The 16,258-nt window shown below is 70.5% G+C and overlaps 3 protein-coding genes across 4 annotated transcripts; 2 read left to right on the top strand and 1 right to left on the bottom strand.

Moving 5' to 3' along the window:
* The first annotated feature begins 850 nt into the window (after window positions 1-850).
* APH1A (aph-1 homolog A, gamma-secretase subunit) lies at window positions 851-7,348 on the top strand. Of its 2 annotated transcripts, XM_083813570.1 has the most exons (7): window positions 3,218-3,376; window positions 4,216-4,386; window positions 4,681-4,754; window positions 5,184-5,306; window positions 5,529-5,656; window positions 6,063-6,186; window positions 6,547-7,348. In XM_083813570.1, the coding sequence occupies exons 1-7, from the start codon at window positions 3,264-3,266 to the stop codon at window positions 6,609-6,611; spliced, it is 798 nt and encodes a 265-aa protein (XP_083669696.1). In that variant the 5' UTR covers window positions 3,218-3,263; the 3' UTR covers window positions 6,612-7,348. The 2 variants fall into 2 exon arrangements, 1 of the variants encoding a protein (XP_083669696.1); XR_014575745.1 differs by lacking the exons at window positions 4,681-4,754; window positions 5,184-5,306; window positions 5,529-5,656; window positions 6,063-6,186; window positions 6,547-7,348 and adding exons at window positions 851-1,202; window positions 1,518-1,796; window positions 2,107-2,208; window positions 2,348-2,394 and having other exon boundaries at window positions 2,559-3,376; window positions 4,216-4,355.
* Window positions 7,349-7,477: 129 nt separating this feature from the next.
* On the bottom strand, window positions 7,478-12,722 carry CA14 (carbonic anhydrase 14; the record flags this gene model as incomplete). The annotated part of the gene is made up of 11 exons (XM_083813799.1): window positions 7,478-7,657; window positions 7,784-7,868; window positions 7,976-7,996; window positions 8,138-8,264; window positions 8,351-8,508; window positions 8,618-8,684; window positions 8,782-8,877; window positions 9,688-9,821; window positions 9,924-10,103; window positions 10,755-10,805; window positions 12,683-12,722. The coding sequence occupies 11 exons, from the start codon at window positions 12,720-12,722 to the stop codon at window positions 7,582-7,584; spliced, it is 1,035 nt and encodes a 344-aa protein (XP_083669925.1). The 3' UTR covers window positions 7,478-7,581.
* A 48-nt stretch (window positions 12,723-12,770) lies between these two features.
* On the top strand, window positions 12,771-15,681 carry CIART (circadian associated repressor of transcription; the record flags this gene model as incomplete). Its single annotated transcript, XM_083813798.1, has 5 exons — window positions 12,771-13,025; window positions 13,180-13,548; window positions 14,567-14,642; window positions 14,741-14,819; window positions 14,926-15,681. Coding segments are annotated over 5 exons (1,476 nt in total), but the record flags the coding sequence as incomplete, so codon positions are not given.
* Between the last annotated feature and the right edge of the window lie 577 nt (window positions 15,682-16,258).

Genomic DNA, 16,258 nt, shown 5'->3' with positions numbered 1-16,258 from the left:
CCCCCGCTCCGCTGCCAGCAAACCGTTGGGTTTGAAGGTTTTTGTCGCCAAAGTTCGGCGCCCCTTTAGCAAAGAGCCACGTTTGCCGAACCGCAACAGGAAAGCAGGGCAGGGGGATGGGGACCAAAGTTGCCTCTCGCCTTCAGTCCCCGGCCCTTTGAACGTCACCGTTAAGGTCACTTTGGCTGATGTGAGGATGGCTGCGGGGGCCGGGGCTGGGGGTGCAGCCACCCCCGCCCTGAGGCAGCTCTCCAGCCCCTGCGCTGCGGTTTCCCCAAAGCACGAGCGGCGGCACGGTGCGCTGTGGTTTGTAGTGCCCAGCGCTGGGGCTGGCTTCTTCCTTCGTGTCGAGTATTTGGGGGTGGGCATCACACGGTGTCACGGGGCCTCTGAGGGGCCGCCTCCGGCCCTGAGCATCACAAAAATGGTTAAAACCCAAATTTTCCTACCGGATGTGGGTCCATGCCAGCAAGCTGACATGAGCTCTGCACCCAGCGACGCGCCCCACAGCTGCCTGCAGCGGCGTGTGGGGAGGACACATCCCTCGTGGGGACACCGTGTCCTTCGTGGGGACACCGTGTCCACACGGCCGGGGGGCTTCGCTGCCGGGGCCCCGCACTTCGGGCAGCCTCAGGTCCCGGTGCACTCGGCCGCCCTGCAGAAGGCCTGGGACGCGCACAGCGATGGCACCCCTGGGTTTCTCCTGCGCGAAGGCGCTGCTGGCCACGGGGCTGCTGCTGCTCTGTCTGGGTGAGCATCGGGGCAGGGGCTGGGGAGAGGGGGTCGTCTCGCTTTCCAAGTACGCCCTGGGTGGTGGGAGCACGGGCTGGGCTTGGGGGGCAGGCGGTGAATGAGCCCCCGGTCGGTCCCTGCAGCGCCGGCAGCACTGCTGGTGCTGCAGCAGCCCCAGCCCATCCTCTTCATGGAGGCCGGGGCCGCGGTGGAGATCAGCTGCATTCTGGACGAGGAGCTCGATGGCAAAGGCAACGTGCTCTGGTACCGGCGTGTCCATGGGGAGCAGCCCTGGCTGATCCTCAGCTGCATCCAGGAGGCTCAGGAGGGATTTTCCTGTGAGTACACGAGGCAACGCGCCGTGCTGCACATCGCTGCCGCCCGCACCAACCACACCGGCCTCTACCTCTGCGCCTACAACGTCGGATCCATTCTGAAGTTCGGCAACGGCACCGCGCTGATCGTGGGAGGTAGGGGGGCGGCTGGGCTGGGGGTGGCAGGGGGACCCCCACATGTACCCCCGAGTCCCCCCGTGTTGGATGGGGATCCCCCGTGACTCCCCAGTGGATGGTCCCCTCCTGTACTGTCCATTGGATGCGACCCCCCAAATCCCCCCATTGCACAGTCCACACGCGTGTCCCTATGTTGGATGGGACCCCCATTTCTCCCCATTGCAGGGACCCCCAACCCCCATGGCCCTCGTGTCACTATGCCGGGGTCCCCAGGGGGATGCGGGGTCTCTGCCCACATCGGAGCCCACCAAGCCCCTGCTCTCCTTTGTGCAGACAGCTGGAGGGCCCAGAGCTGGGTGCGGGTGCTGGCGCCCCACGGCTCCCCTTCAGACCCCCCCGGCCTGGTCTGTGCCGTGGGCAACGCCAGCGGCCCCGTCCTCGTCTCCTGGCCGGGGGGGACCCGAGCCCAGGAGGTGCTGGGGCTGGGGGGCAGCACAGAGCTGCTCATCAGCCCCGCGGGCATCGCTGGGAGCACCGGGGGGCTCTGCGAGGTGCGCTTCAACGCCTCCGGTCCCCCCGTCCGGAGGAGCGTGGAGCTGCACGGGGCCAAGGGTGAGCACGAGCCTGGGCAGCGGGGTGAACAGGGAGAGGGCAGATGGGGTGTCCCCCCCTTCCCCGGCAGCTCCTCGGAGCTGGGGCATGTGTGGGGAAACTGAGGCAGTGGGGATGGTGTGGCCCGGGGGATCAGTGGGGGGAATGGGGGCGTGTTGGGGGCAACGGGGGGATGTTGGGGGGCAACAGGGGGATGCTGGGGGGCGATGGGGGATAGTGGGGGGCAACTGGGGGATGTTGGTGTATGGGAGAGGGCAGTGGGGGGGACAGCGGGGGTCAGAAGATGGCTGGGACAACCCGCCCCCCTCAGGTGCCTGCACAACACCAAGTGCCGTGGCCATGGCCGCAGCCGGGGCGCTGCTGCTGCTCGGCCTCAGCCTCGGCGTCTGCTGCCTCCTCCGCGCACGGACGGGTAAGGAGCCGAGCAGGGGCTGGGGGTGACGGCCAGCCGTGCCCTATGCCATCCCCTGCTGCCCTGCACCCCGCTCCCCCACCTCCATCCCCAATTCCCCTCCGTCCCCATGCTGGGTACACATCTCTGTCCCCGCCAGAAGTCCGGCCCAGAGCCCCGGACCCTCCTGCACCCCAGCACCAGCAGGTGAGGCCGTGCGGTCCCCGGGTGGCCCCACACTGCGTGGTGGTGATAGCAGGAGCGGTGCCCTCGCTGCTTTGCATGGCCATCAGGCACAAGGGGATGGCCACAACCCCACAGGGGTTGGGGGGCCAGGGCTGGGGTCGCTCTGATGGCGTTGGTGCCCGCAGGGAGAGCTGACGTACGCCCAGCTCCGCTTCGCCACCCCAGTGAGGGCAGCGCCGTGACCCACGGGGCTGGGCCCCAAGGCCTCGGTGGCGGCGCTGTGCAGCCCCGGGAGGCCGCGGCTGCCCCGGCCACCACGACAACGGGGAGGAAGGAACGGGATTGAACCTCAAACGAGGGGGAGATAACGGGATGGAGCTCCAAGGAGCAGTGAATAACGGGATTGGACCTCAAATGTGGCGTTAATAAAGAGACTGAACCTCAAACGAGGAGTAAATAACGGGATTGGACCTCGAACACGGCGTTAATAAAGAGATTGAAGCTAAAATGAGGAGTAAAGAATGGGATTGAACCTCAAACGAGGAGTAAATAATGGGATTGAACCTCAAACGAGGAGTAAATGTAGAGATTGAAGCTCAAACGCGGACGGAATAAAGAGATTGAACCTCAAATGAGGAGGGAATCGAGATTAAACTCAAAAATCAACGCCGCCCCCCGCAGGGGGCGCCACAACCCCACCCTGAACTACAACTCCCAGCATGCCTCACGGCCCGGCCCCATGGCGCACTCCCGCACACACAGCCTACATCTCCCGTCGTGCCCCGCGGCCCGCCCCCCCTCCCGCCCGTCCTTACCGCCCCCTTCCCCTTCCAGGACTACAACTCCCGTCGTGCCCCGCTTCCCGCCCCCCCCCGCCCCATGCCGCCGCCATGGGGGCCGCCGTCTTCTTCGGGTGCGCGGGCATCGCCTTCGGGCCCGCGCTCGCCCTCGTCCTGCTGACGGTGGCGGCGGAGCCGTTGCGGGTCATCATCCTGGTGGCGGGGTGAGGGGGCCGGGGGGGGGGCTGGGAGGCCGCCCCGGGGGAGGCCGCCCCCATATAGGGTGCCCCAACGGAGGCTGCCCCTTTGGGGGGCGTTTGGGGGTCTCTGGGGAGCCCCGGGCTGTGAGGCAGCCTCTGGGGGGTGGGGGGGGGTCTCGGGGAGGCTGCCAGGAGGGATTTGGGGGGAGCTGCGGTGAGGCTCGGCCTCCCCTCCGGGGTCTTCCATTTCTCCTGCGCCTCGGCGCTGGTCTGAGCCGGTCCCCGCAGCCCCCGGCCCCCCAGGACGCGTTTTTGGGGGCTCCCCGCATCTGCCTCTGCCAGCCTCAACACCAGGAAGGTGCCTGGAGGCCGTGGCCTCCCCCCCCCCCCCCCAATAACAGGGCTTTAACCCACGCAGCCTCCGCCCGGCGGCACCGTCCCTCGCGTGGGGGCCGGCCGAGCTGCCAGCCCTTCTTTGTGGCTTTTTGGGTGCCGCGGGGAGATGGGGGGAGGCACATTTTTGGGTGCCATGGGGAGACGTGGGGGCACTTTTCTTCTCTCGAGGCCAGGCCTCCATTTGGCCTTCAGCAGGCGTAGCGCCGAGCGCCTCGGAGGGCAGCAGGTGTCCTCGGAGGAGGTTGTGGTGGCCCTGAAAGGAGAAGGGAAGGTTTCGGTCTCCCAACCCGTTTGATTTTTCAGCCGCCTCCTTGAGCCAGGACCTGTCCTGACCCGGAGCCGGGACAAAGCCGAGCAGCCTCCGATCGAGCCGCACGTCCTCGTGCGATTCCGGCCTCCGGCTCGCGAGGGGAAGTGCCGCAAGGGGGGGGTCCCTGTCTCAGCTCCTTGTTCCTCTCCCTCCGCAGGGCGTTTTTCTGGCTGGTGTCGCTGCTCCTGGCGTCCCTTATCTGGTTCGTTTCCGTCCACCTCAGCGACCGGGAGGACGCCAAGCTTCAGTACGGCCTCCTCGTCTTCGGGGCGGCCGTCTCTGTCCTGCTGCAGGAGGCTTTCAGATTCGCCTACTTCAAGCTGCTGAAGTAAGAGCCCGGCTGGGGGCAGCGCTCCTCACAGAGCCCCCGTGGCCGGTTCCCCAAGCATCCCTCGTCCGCGGCCCTCTCGGGTTCGGGTCAGCGCCAACTGCTGCTTTTTATCCGGGCAACCCCCCAAAGCCTCCTCAGATCCTGCACCGGAGCTTTTCTCCCATGCTCCTGCCTCGTTTATAGCCCCCCCCCGTCCCCTCTCCCGTTTGCGAAAGCTCCCCCTGCGGCGCAGAGCCCCGTGCAGCCCCGGTTCCTGCCCGCCTGCTCACGCTCTCTCCCCTTCCCGAGCAGGAAAGCGGACGAAGGCTTGGCCACGATCAGCGAGGACGGCCGGTCGCCCATCTCCCTCAAGCAGATGGCCTACGGTGAGCGCGAGCCCGGGCAGGGCTTGGGCACCCCCTGGCCTCTGTGTGCTCCTGGCAGCGGGATGCTCGGCTCTCAGAGAGCAGCTGCAGTGACCGTGAGGCCACCGGGCTCGCTCGACCTCCCCGATTCTCTTTTCTGCCTTTCCCTGGGCGATCTGGGGAGCGGGGAGCGTCTGCGGGCGCTGAGAGCACTGGTCCGAGTTGGCGGGGACCTTAACGATCGTCTAGCCGGCGATGCGTCCCGCTGATTAGTTTGCTACTTGATTTTTCTTCCTGGCAATCTGCCTGTGCATCGTTAAGAGTCTCAGCCCGGTTCTGCTCCCGCACCCCCAGGGGGGCTGCGAGCCCCCAGGGCGGGCTGAGGGGCCGCGGGGCCGCGGCGTAGCCCAGCCACAGTCGGTCTCGGCTGATTTCCTTCTCCCTCCGCAGTGTCCGGCCTGTCCTTCGGCATCATCAGCGGCGTCTTCTCCGTCATTAACATCCTGGCTGACTCCATCGGGCCGGGCATCGTCGGGATCCACGGGGACTCGCCGTACTACTTCATCACCTCCGGTGAGGCCGGGGGCGGACGCGGAGGCGCGGGCAGGGCTCTCGGCCGCTCGTTGCAGCTCTGCGCGCCGGAGCCCGTGGCGTTCGCCCCCCCGAAGCAGTCGCACGAGGCGCATTTTTTGCCGCTGGCGCCTCCCAAACGCGTGAGGGAGCCCCCCCAGAGCCCCAGCGGTCGGTGGAGGTGAGGCGGTGACGCCGTGTCGCTCTCTTTTCCCCCCCCCGCAGCGTTCCTCACCATGGCCGTGGTCCTGCTCCACACCTTCTGGGGAGTGATTTTCTTCGACGCCTGCGAAAGGCGCCGCTACTGGTGCCTGGGGGTGGTGGTCGCCAGTCACCTCGCCACGTCGGGGCTGGTGAGTTGGATGCGCCGGGGGCTTTTCCCCGGAATAAAGCGGCCGTCGGCGTCATCGGACGCCCCTCTGGGGACAGGGAGGGGACCGCGGGAGCACCCAGCGGCGTTTCCCGCTCCCTAAATCTCTGCCCGGGCTGCTGGGCGAGTCGCAGCCCTCCCGCTGGGGGGGAGCGGGATTTAAGCGGGGCTAACGAAGGCCCGCGGGGTCAGCCGGAGGATTAGCTGCTAAGCTCCTGGTGGGAAACCTCGAGGCAGGAACTTGAGCCGGGCTTACCGGGGCTCCGCCGCGCACCGGGGGGGGCTCCTGGCTCCGCCGTCGCCGCGCTCCCGTTTCGGGAGGGCTGCGGAGGCGGCGGGCGGGCGGCGCCGATCCTCACCCCGCTCTCTGTCCCCCTCTCCCCCCCCAGACGTTCCTGAACCCCTGGTACGAGGCCAGCCTGGTCCCCATTTACATCATCACCGTCTGCATGGGCGTCTGGGCCTTCGTCACGGCCGGGGGCTCCTTCCGCAACGTCCTCAAGTGCCTCTCCTGTAAGGGCCGGGCTGGGCAGGGTGGGGTGCCTGGCACGGGGGGGGTCACCGTTGGCAAACGGGGATTTTTGGGGGGCTCTCCGCATCCCACGGGTGCGCGGGAGGCGCGGGCACGGCCGCCGGGGCGCGGGGATGACCGCGGGCTTTGGGTTCCCCCCCCGGCACCTGCCCCAGCGCCGTGGGGACGCGAGGACGGGTCTCAGCCTGGCCCTGCCTCCCCGTCGGGTGGGGGCCGCAGCTCCTGCCCGATCAGGGCTTCTATGAACCCCCCCCAACCCCCCCCCAAAAAAAAAATGCCGTTGCCGACCTCTCGCCCTCCTCATCCTCGCTCTGCCTGGGTTTTTTCTCCCCCCCCCGCAGGTAAGCAGGAGGCCGATGGCCGCGTGATGCTGTACTCAGCGCTGCAGGTGCCTTTCGAGGAGTGAGCGTCGACGGCAGCCCTGCCTGCCCGCGCCGCCTCCGCGCCCCAAGTGCCCCCCCCCCACCTCGGCAGCTGGACGATCCCAGGGCTCCGAGCGGCACCGGGGCGATGCCCCCACCCCCCCCACACACACAGCCCCCCACGGACCGGGGCAGCCTCCGCGTGGGGCCTTGGGGAGTTTTTGTTCCTCCCAAGCTCGCGGCCGGCTCCGCCGGGTGAGGCCGAGCCTCTCCCCCCACCCCGTTCTGAGCCCCAGCCCTTCCCCGCATCCCTCTCTGGGGGGGGTTGGGGGGCTTTTGGGGCCGTTCGTGTCCCACCCGTGCCGCCGCGCCCCCGTTAGCTTCGTTAGTGACTTCCCGTTAACGTTTCCTTACTGCAGGGCAAGCGCGGGGTGGGAGAAGGTCCCGGGGACAGCCCCAGCGCTGCCACGGTGCCACCAGGCTCGGGGCAGGGCCCCCCCACCCCCCCTTTTCCCCCTTCCCAGCGCGAGGGGCTCGGGGCCGTGAGACCCCCCCCAGAGCATCCCGTACGGTCCCTGGGAGCGGGGCGATCGCTGAGGGGGGGGCGGTTTTGGGGCCCCCCCTCTGCCCCCCCCCCCCCCCCGCCGCTCGCTGCTCTCCCGTTTGGGGTCTTCCCTAAGCGTCCGGGAGCGCTCAGTACCCTGCTGCGTGCGCCGGGGGGGGAGGAGGGGGGGGCGTTAAATTATTTTTTTGATTCAGAGTAAAACCCTTTTAATAGTGACTGCGTGGCACCGAGGGGCTTCGTGGGATGGGGTCGGGGTGGGAACGGGGTCCGCGACCCCCCCCCCCGCCTCCTGCTCTGCTCCCAGCCCTAGTGCGGTGGTGGGGAAGGGGCTTGGCGGGCAGCGGGGGCAGGGCAGGAGCTGCCACCGCCTTGGGGGGGGGACGGGCGGGGCCGAGCCCCCCCCCAGCACCCTTTTTTGGGGGGGGGGGGCCGGCTGGGCGCATCCTGGCTCAGGGCCGGTGGCTCTCGGCCGAGCGGCGCGAGGAGGCTTTGAAGACGACGTCCTGCGGCTGCCTGCTCCGCGTGCTGCCTCGGGGGAGAAGGGCTGGGGTGAGACCCTCGGGATTGGAGGGGGGGGAAGGAATTGGGGGGGGTCCTGGCCCCCCCCGCTGGGACCAGGGCTTGTTGCAGGGGGGGGGGGTCGGCTCTCACCGGAGCCTCTTGCTCACGAAATGGACGGCGAGGAAGAGGCCGAGGCAGCCAAAGACGGTGCCGAAGACGATGGCGACGACTTCACCTGCATGACCCCCCCCCCCCAAAAAAAAACGCTCGGGGGCTTGGGGAGGGGGGGGCAAAGGGATGCCCCTTCCCCCCCCCCCCCCAGCCTCTCTGCCTGTGCCGTACCTGTGGAATATCCCTCGGGACCTGCAAGGGAAGAGCCAGCGCTGCCCACTGCGGCCTCGTGCCCTTGCTGGGGGCCCCGGGGCTGTTGTTTTGGGGGGGGGGGGCGCTGTGTGTGTCCCCCCCCCTGCCTCATCCCACCCCGTCCCCTGGGGCAGCTCTCACCGCTGGCGAAGGACGACAGCACCAGCCGCTGGTTGAGGTCCTGGGGGGCCCGAAAATTCTCCTCCAGCCGCTCGGGCGCGGGCTCGTCGGCTGCCGTGGCGTAAAGGGAACCCCGCAGCTGCTCCAGCTGAAACGAGACCGGGGCGCGGGGGGGGGGCTTCAGGGGCTGCCCCCCCTCCTAAATTCCCCCCCCACGCACCCCAAAGCCTGTACCTGGGCCCGGCCGATGCGGACGGGCTGCTGGAAGACGGTCCAGAGGACGCTCTGGAAGCAGGGCGGGGTGGTGAGGGAGCCGTTGTAGCGGTAGTAGCGGTCCAGGCGCTCGGGCAGCAGGTCCCGCACGCTGAAGGAGGGGACGGAGGTCGTCTGCCCTGCGAGGAAAGCGGGGGGGGAACCAGTTTGGGACCCCCCCCCCCCCCGGAGGTGCCGACCCCGCTGTCGCCCGAGCGCTGCCCCCTCGCTCGCGCGGCGCCGCCTCACCGGCGTAGCGGATGCTGCCGAAGTGGCTCAGGATGTTGTCGTAGGCTGGGTTGGGCTCGTCGCCGGCCTGAGCGGAGAATTTGGGGGTGGGGGGGTTACGGGGGGGGGGTCAGGGCCGTGCCGGCGGGGTTTGAGGGTGGCTGGGGGGGTCCCGACCCGCGTACCTCCAGCAGGACGCCCAGCACGGCCAGCCCGGCCGCGTGGTGCTGGGCCTCGCTGGCGTTGGCGTAGCGCTCGGCGTCGTAGTGCACCACGTGCATCTGCGGGCGCAGGGGGGGTCCCCCGGTGTGTCCCCCCCAACCCCCCCGGCTGGTGCCCTGCGTCCTGCCCCGGCCCCTTCCCGCGCCCGTTCCCAGTTCCCGCACCAGGACCCCTTTCCTCTGCGCCCGATTCCCGCACCCAGACCCGTTCCTGCACCCGTTTCCCGCACCCGGACCCGTTCCCGCTCCTGTTCCAATGCAGATTCTCCCCCCCCCAGACCCGTTCCTGCAACGCATCCCAACCCCCGCCCCCGTTCCTGTGCCGATTCCCGCACCGGGACCCGTTCCCGCGCCCATTCCCCAACCCAGCCCCGTTCCCACACCCGTTCCTGTGCTGATTCCCACACCAGGACCTGTTCCTGCACCCCTTTCCTGCACCCAGCCCCATTCCCGCACCCGTTCCCATGGGGATTCCCACCCCAGGCCCTGTTCCCGTGCCCGTTTCCCGCACCAGGACCTGTTCCCGTGCTGATTCCCACACCAGGCCCCATTCCCATACCAGACCCCCACCCTAACCCCAATTCCACACCGATTCTCATATCAGCACCCGTTCCCAACACCCCGCCCCCCACCCTAACCCCAATCCCACACCGATTCCCACACCAGGCCCCGTTCCCACACCAGATCCCACCCTGACCCCATTCCCACACCAATTCCCACACCGGGCCCCGTTCCCACACCAGCCCCCCACCCTAACCCCAATCCCACACCGATCCCCGCACCCTTCCCACCCCACTCCCGCCCCCTTCCCCTCCTACCCCCGCCAGCAGCCCCCCCCACTCCCACCCCCCCGGGGGGCCACCCCCGTACCTCGGCGGGTGCCCGGTACCCATCCAGGAGGTGCTCGGCCCCCCCGTTTCGGCCCCAATGGAAGTGGAGCTGAGCGGCCGCGAAGCTGCGGGGCAGCCCCCCCAGGCGCAGCGAGGGCGGCAGCGCCAGCACCGCTATAGGGACGGGGGGTACACAGGGGGGGTGGGCAGTGAGCGGGGACCCCTACAAGCACCCCCACGTCGCGTCCCCCCCCCCCCTCCCCGGTAGCCGCTCACCGGTGTGGCCGTTGTTGGCGAGGCCGAAGGCGGCGGCGGGGGGGCGGCCGTAGCCCACGGGGCGCAGGGGGGGCAGCGAGGGGTCCGGCAGCGCCCGCCGCGTCCCGATGTCGATGGGGGATTGGGAGCGGCCCCCGCACGCCGGGTGCCCCTCGGGCCAGTGCCGCTGTCCCCGGGGACCTGCGGGCAGCAGGCCCCTGTGGGTGTCCCCCCCCACACACCTCCCGCAGCCACGCTCGGGCCCTAAATACCCTTGTTTCCCCCCCCAATTTCCCCCCACCCTATAAAAAAAACCCCAAAAGCCAACCCCGTGGGGACGTTCCCACCGCCCGTGAATATTTCGGGGAGAATTTTTTCCGGGTGGGGAAACGGGGACAAAGCTGCCCCGGGCTGACCCCACAGCCGGGGGGTCCCTGTCCCCTGGGGTGGGGGCACCGGGGGGGGCTTAACGGGGATTTGGCCGGGGCCAGACCCTAATTGGATTTGGCAGCCGGAGCGGGGCCCCGCGCCTTACGTAAAGGAGCACAATGGGCCCATTGGAGCGCACCGGTGGGTGGGTTTTTTTTGGGGGGGGGGGGGACGCAAGGATATGGGGGGGCTGTCGCCCATCCAGCAGTGCCCCAATTTGGGAAGGGAAACGGGGGTTTGAGGGGGGTGGTCGCCCACCCGGCGTCTTCCCGAACTGGGGGGAACGCTGCATGGGGGGGGGTCCTCGGCTGGACCCCTGCTTCTGGGGGGGGGGGGTCTGGGATGGGGACACGGGAGATTTGGGGGGGGGGGGGGACAGGGATGGCCCCCAGGGGTGCTGTCACCCTCCCCAGCCCCACTCACCCTCGTACGTCCAGTGGGGACCTGCGGAGGAAGGAGAGGTGTTGGGGGACTCTTGGGGGGGGGGGGCAAGGTTTTAGGGTGGGGGGGCCCCCTCCCCATGCCCCCCCCGAGACTGGGGGAAGGGGGCTGCAGAGTGGGGCGAGCTTGCCGGGGGCAGCTGAGCCCCGATTTGGGGTGAATTCCTGAGGAAATGGGAAAATGGGGGAGTGGGGTGCTGGGGGGGGGGCGTTGGGGTGCTGGGGGGGGGGCACTCACCGGCGGGGAGCGCGGGGGCCAGGCCCCCCAGGAGCAGCAGCAGGGTGCACAGCATGGTGGGGGGGGGGGGGGGCAGTGGGGCCGGGTGCCGCCGGCCCCCGCTTTAATACCCCCAGGGGGACGGGGCCCCCCCGAGTGGGGGGGGGCGGGGAGGGGGGGAGGGGGCGGGGCTGGGGGGCTTGTAGGGGGCTGGGGGTGTGGGGGGTCCTGGGGGGGGTTGGGAGTCGGGGGGGGGGCTTAGGGGGTGTTGAGGGGGCGTTGGGGGGCTTGGGGGGGCTAGGGGGATGTTGAGGGTCTTGGGGGGGCGTTGGGGGTCCTGGGGGGGGTTGGAGGTCCAAGGGGGGGCATTGGGGGTCTTGGGGGGGGGCGTTGTTGGGGTCTGGGGGGGGCTTGGAGGATGTTGGGGGTCCTGAGGGGGTTTGGGGGGGGCCTGGAGGGGCGTTGGGGGTCCTGGGGGGGTGTTGGGGGTCTGGGGGGGCTTAGGGGGTGTTGGGGGTCCGGGGGGGGCGTTGTTGGGGGTTCTGGGGGGGGCTTGAGGGATGTTGAGGTCCTGGGGGGGGGGTTGGGGGGGACTCAGGAGTCCCGGGAGGGCTTTGGGGGATGTTGGGAGTCTTGGGGGGGGGGCGGCGTTGTTGGGGGTCCGGGGTGGGTTGGGGGGCATTGGGGATCCGGGGGAGCGTTGGGGGTGGGTCCTGGGGGTGTTGGGGGGGTCCAGGGGGGGGGCTTAGGGGTTGTTGGGGGTCTTGGGGGGTGTTGGGGGTGCGGGGGGGGCATTAGGAGTCCCGGGGGGGCTTTGGGGGGAGTTGGGGGTCCGGGTGGGGGGCTGGGGGGCGCTGGGGGTCATTGGGGGGCCGGGGGGGCTCCAGGTGCCGGGGGGGGGTCAGGGGGCACTTGGGGGGTGGCGCTGCCCCGCCCCCTCCCCCCTCCCCGCGTGCCCTCGCGCGCGCTCCCGCCGCCCCCGCGCGCTCCCGGTCCCGCGCCCGCCCCCGCGCGCGCCTCCCGCCCCGCCCCCACGTGGGCGCACACGCGCCTGCCCCCCCCTCCCCCTCCCCCGCCCATTATGTAACGGGCGCCGAGGCGAGGCCGCGCCCTCCCATTGGCTGCGCCGCCCGCGACGCAATCCGGAGGCCGCTTCCCATTGGCCGTCCGGGGGGGTGGGCGGTACCCAGCTTCCGCGTGGCCACATGGAGGGGCGTGGCCGCGGCCCTCCCCCTCGCAGCCAATGGGCGCGAGGCGGCCACCGCATTGGGCACGGCGGGCGGGCGCGCCACCCAATGGGGGGCGAGGGGGCGGGGCGCGAAGCCGAGGCCCCGCCCGCTGCCGGGGGCGAGGCAGCCAATGGGAGCGCGGGGGGGGCGGGGCGCCGCGGGAGGCACGTGCGGCCGTGCACGTGTCCGCGTGGGGCGGCCGCGGCCGGGGCGGAACCGGCGCCGGGACCGGGCCCGAGACGGGGACGGCGGGGACGGGACCGGCACCGGGACCGGGATCGGGACGGGGGCACCGGGACGGGGACACCGGGACAGGGGCACCGGCACCGGGACATCGAGACCGGCACCGGGACACCGAGACCGGCACCGGGACACCGGCACCGACCCGGGACATCAGCACCGGGACCGGGACATCGAGACCGGGAGCGAGCAACCGGCACCGGCACCGGGTCCAGACATTGATACCGGCACCGGGACAGCAGTACCGACACTGGCACCGGGACATCGATACCGGGACCGGCCCCGAAGCGGGACACTGACACCGGGACCGTGACATCGGCACCGGCACCGGGACACCGGCACCGGGACTAGGACCCGGACACCCACACCGGGCACCGGGACACCGGGACCAGGACCGGGACACCCACACCGGGGCACCGGGACACCGATCCCAGGACACAGACACCGGGACCAGGACCGGGACGGGGACGTTGGCACCGGCACCGGGGCGTCCGCACCGGGACCGAGACATCGGGACCGGGACGTCGGTACCGGGACAGCGACACCGGCACCGGGCCACCGGCAGCAGGTGGGGGCGCGGAGCCGCCGGTACCGGCTGCGGGTGGGGGGGGGGCCCGGGGGGGGCGGCACCGGGAGGGGAACCCCCCCCCCCCTCCGAACCGCGCCGAACGCCGGTTCCATTTTTTTTACCCGAATTTTCCCTTTTTCCCCCTTTTTTTCAGGTGATTCCGCCCCGTTTCGGGGGCGCCCCCCCCCCTCCCGTCCCCCCCCCCGGATCCCCGCCATGGAGCCCTCGGGGCCCCCCCCCCGCGGCAACGACGGCGGGGCCGAGGCGGGGACCCCCCCCCGGAGCCTCCCCCGGAGCCCCCCCCCGGGACCCCTCCGGAGCCCCCCCCCGGGACCCCCCTGGGACCCCCCCCCCGGGCCCCCCCCGACCCCGCGACGGTCCCCAGGGACCGGACCGGGGCCGCAAGCGGCCGCCGGGGGGGCACCGGGAGCCCCCCCCCGGGTGGAAGAGGCACAAAATCGGGGAGCCCTGCGCCGGAGCCCCCCCCCCCCCGAGCGACGGCGACCGCCTTTTTGCCCAAAAAGTGAGTTTTTGGAAGGAAAAAGCTGGGGGATGCAGGGGGGGGGCGGGGGGGGGGGCCCTAAAAAAGCCCCCGCGTCCTGCACTGCCTCGGCTGCCCCGCGGGAGGCTGGGGGGGGGGGCTGGGGGGGGCTGGGGGGATTTGGGGGCGGTTTTGGGGTTTTTGGGGCGCTGGGGGGGTTTTGGGGTGGTTTGGGGGTTTTGGGGAGGGCTGTGGGATTGGGGCGGTTGTAGGTTTTGGGGTGCTTTGGGGGGGCTGTGGGTTTTGGGGGGGGCTGTGGGTTTTGGGGGGGGCTGTGGGTTTTGGGGGGGGCTGTGGGTTTTGGGGTGTTTTGGGGAGGCTGTGGGGTTTTTGGGGCGGTTTTGGGGAGGCTGTGGGTTTTGGGGGGCTGCGGGTTTGGGGGGGCTGTGGGTTTTGGGGTTTTGGGGTGGCTGTGGGGTTTTTGGGGCGGTTTTGGGCTTTTGGGGTGGCTGTGGGTTTGGGGGGGCTATGGGTTTTGGGGTGCTTTGGGGGCGCTCTGGGTTTTTTGGGCTGGCTGTGGGTTGTGGGGTTTTGGGGTGGGTTTTCGGGAGGCTGGGAGTTTTGGGTGGCTATGGATTTTGGGGTGTTTTGGGGGGCTGTAGGGTTTTTGGGGCGGTTTTGGGCTTTTGGGGTGGCTGTGGGTTTGGGGGTTTTGGGGTGGGTTTGGGGGGGGCTGTGGGTTTTTGGGGACTATGGATTTTGGGGTGTTTCGGGGGGCTGTGGGGTTTTTGGGGTGGCTGTGGGGTTTTGGGGGGGGCTGTGGGTTTGGGGTTTTTGGGGTGTCTGTGGGTTTTGGGATGTCTGTGGGTTTTGGGGTGGTTTTGGGGTTTTGGGGGGGCTGTGGGTTTTGGGGTTTTGGGGGGGCTGTGGGTTTTGGGGTTTTGGAGGGGGCTGTGGGTTTTGGGGTTTGGGGGGGGGCTGTGGGTTTCGGGGGTTTTTGAGGGGGGGCTGATCCCAGTGCAGCCCCCGCGGCGACGGCGCCCCCTCTCCCTCCTCGCAGTGCCGGGAGCTGCGGGGCTTCATCCGCCCGCTGACGGAGCTGCTCAACGGGCTCAAGACGGGGCGCTACGACAAAGGTGGGCGCCCCCCCCACACCCCAAAACCCCCCCAAACCCCCCCAGACCCCCCCCCACACCCCCCCAGGAGCACGTTTCCAGCGCCGGGCTCCCCGCAGGGCTCAGCACCTTCCAGCAGAGCGTGGCCATGGACCGGATCCAGAGGATCATCGGCGTCCTGCAGAAACCCGAAATGGGGTGAGCCCCCCCCCCCAAAAAAAAAAAGGTTTTGGGGTCCCCGCAGCTCCCCCCCCCTCAATTTTAGGGGCCGGGGGGGTTACGGGGCCGCTCTCCCTTCCCGCAGGGCGCGCTACCTGGGGACGCTGCTGCAGGTGGAGGTGATGCTCCGGGGCTGGTTCCCCACGTCGCCCCCAAAGCCGGCCCCCCCCCCGGAGCTCAGGACCGACCCCCCCAAAACCCCGACCCCCCCGGGGGGGCCTGGGGACCCTCGCCCAGCCCTGTCGGCGTCCTCCTGCTCCTCCACGACCGCCTCCGAGCCCGCCGCGGCCCCCCCGGGGGGGACGCCACCGCCGCCGCCGCCTCGGGGACACCGGGGACGCCGCGCCACGGGGGGGGGCCCCCCAAACGGCCCCCCCCAACCCGGACTGGACCCCCCGCTCCCCCCCCCCCCGCGGCACCGGACGCGTGACGAGCGCCTGGATTCTCTCCTAATTTTTATTTTTCTTCAATTTATTATTATTTTTTTGGGGGGGGTGGAGGGGGGGGGCTGCTTTTGGGGTGCCCCCAAACCCACGGACACGTGTGGGGTCATTGTGTCCCCCCCCCCCCCCAGGAGCGGTGTGCCTTGCCCTGGCAGCGGAGCCCCCCCCCCAGCATTTTGGGGTCCCCGGGGGGGGGCGGGGGAGGACACCGGGGGGGCGGGCCCCCCCGCAGCGCGGCCTCGCCCCGGCCTTGTGCCTTCCCCGCGTTTTAGGGGGGGGGGTCCTGTGCCCCCCCCCCGACCCCGGCCTGATCCCAGCCCCCCCCCCCGGGAGCAATAAACGGCGGCGGGAGCGGCCGGGGCCACGCTGGTGCCGGTGTCCTTGTCCCCTTTTTTGGGGGGGGGTCCTATGGGGGGGGAGATTTGGGGGGGGGGGGGTGCATCATGGGGTCCGGTGGGGCTGCACGCCCTGCCCCCCCCCACACCTCGTATCCCCTTGGGGGGCGCAGAGCCCCCCCTGCAAGGCCTGGTGCCCCCCTGGGGGTCTCATGGCCCCCCCCCCAGTCCCGGTGTCCCCCCGGGGGTCTCATGGCCCCCCCCCAGTCCCGGTGTCCCCCTGGGGGTCTCACGGCCCCCCCCGGTTGTGGTGTCCCCTTGGGGGTCTCGTGTCCCCCCAGGGCTCTTACGGCCACCCCCGTGTGTGGTGTCCCCCTGGGGGGGTCTCATGGCCCCCCCCATGGTTATGGTGTCCCCCTGGGGGTCTTATGCCCCCCCCCCCCCCTCAGCCCCGCTGTCCCCCTGGGGGTCTTGTGGCCCCCCCCCGTGGCCTGGTGTCCCCTTGGGGGTCACACGCCCTCCCCGGGTGTGATGTCCCCTTGGGGGGGTCTCATGCCCCCCCCCCAGACCCGGTGTCCCCTTGGGGGTCTCACAGCCCCCCCTCAGCCCCGGTGCCCCCCCGGGGGTCTCACGGCCCCCC

This window comes from Anser anser (genome assembly GCF_964211835.1).
Source record: "Anser anser genome assembly, chromosome: 28".
NCBI lineage: Eukaryota > Metazoa > Chordata > Aves > Anseriformes > Anatidae > Anser > Anser anser.
Note: the sequence above shows the minus strand (reverse complement) of the source record. Positions and strands in the feature narration are given on the sequence as shown.

Excerpts from the sequence above, each read along its gene's own strand:
- APH1A (XM_083813570.1), top strand. The coding sequence starts at position 3,264 with ATGGGGGCCGCCGTCTTCTTCGGGTGCGCGGGCATCGCCTTCGGGCCC. Across the intron at positions 3,377-4,215 it reads GTCATCATCCTGGTGGCGGG|GGCGTTTTTCTGGCTGGTGT; the intron begins GTGAGGGGGCCG and ends CTCCCTCCGCAG. Across the intron at positions 4,755-5,183 it reads CCTCAAGCAGATGGCCTACG|TGTCCGGCCTGTCCTTCGGC; the intron begins GTGAGCGCGAGC and ends CTCCCTCCGCAG.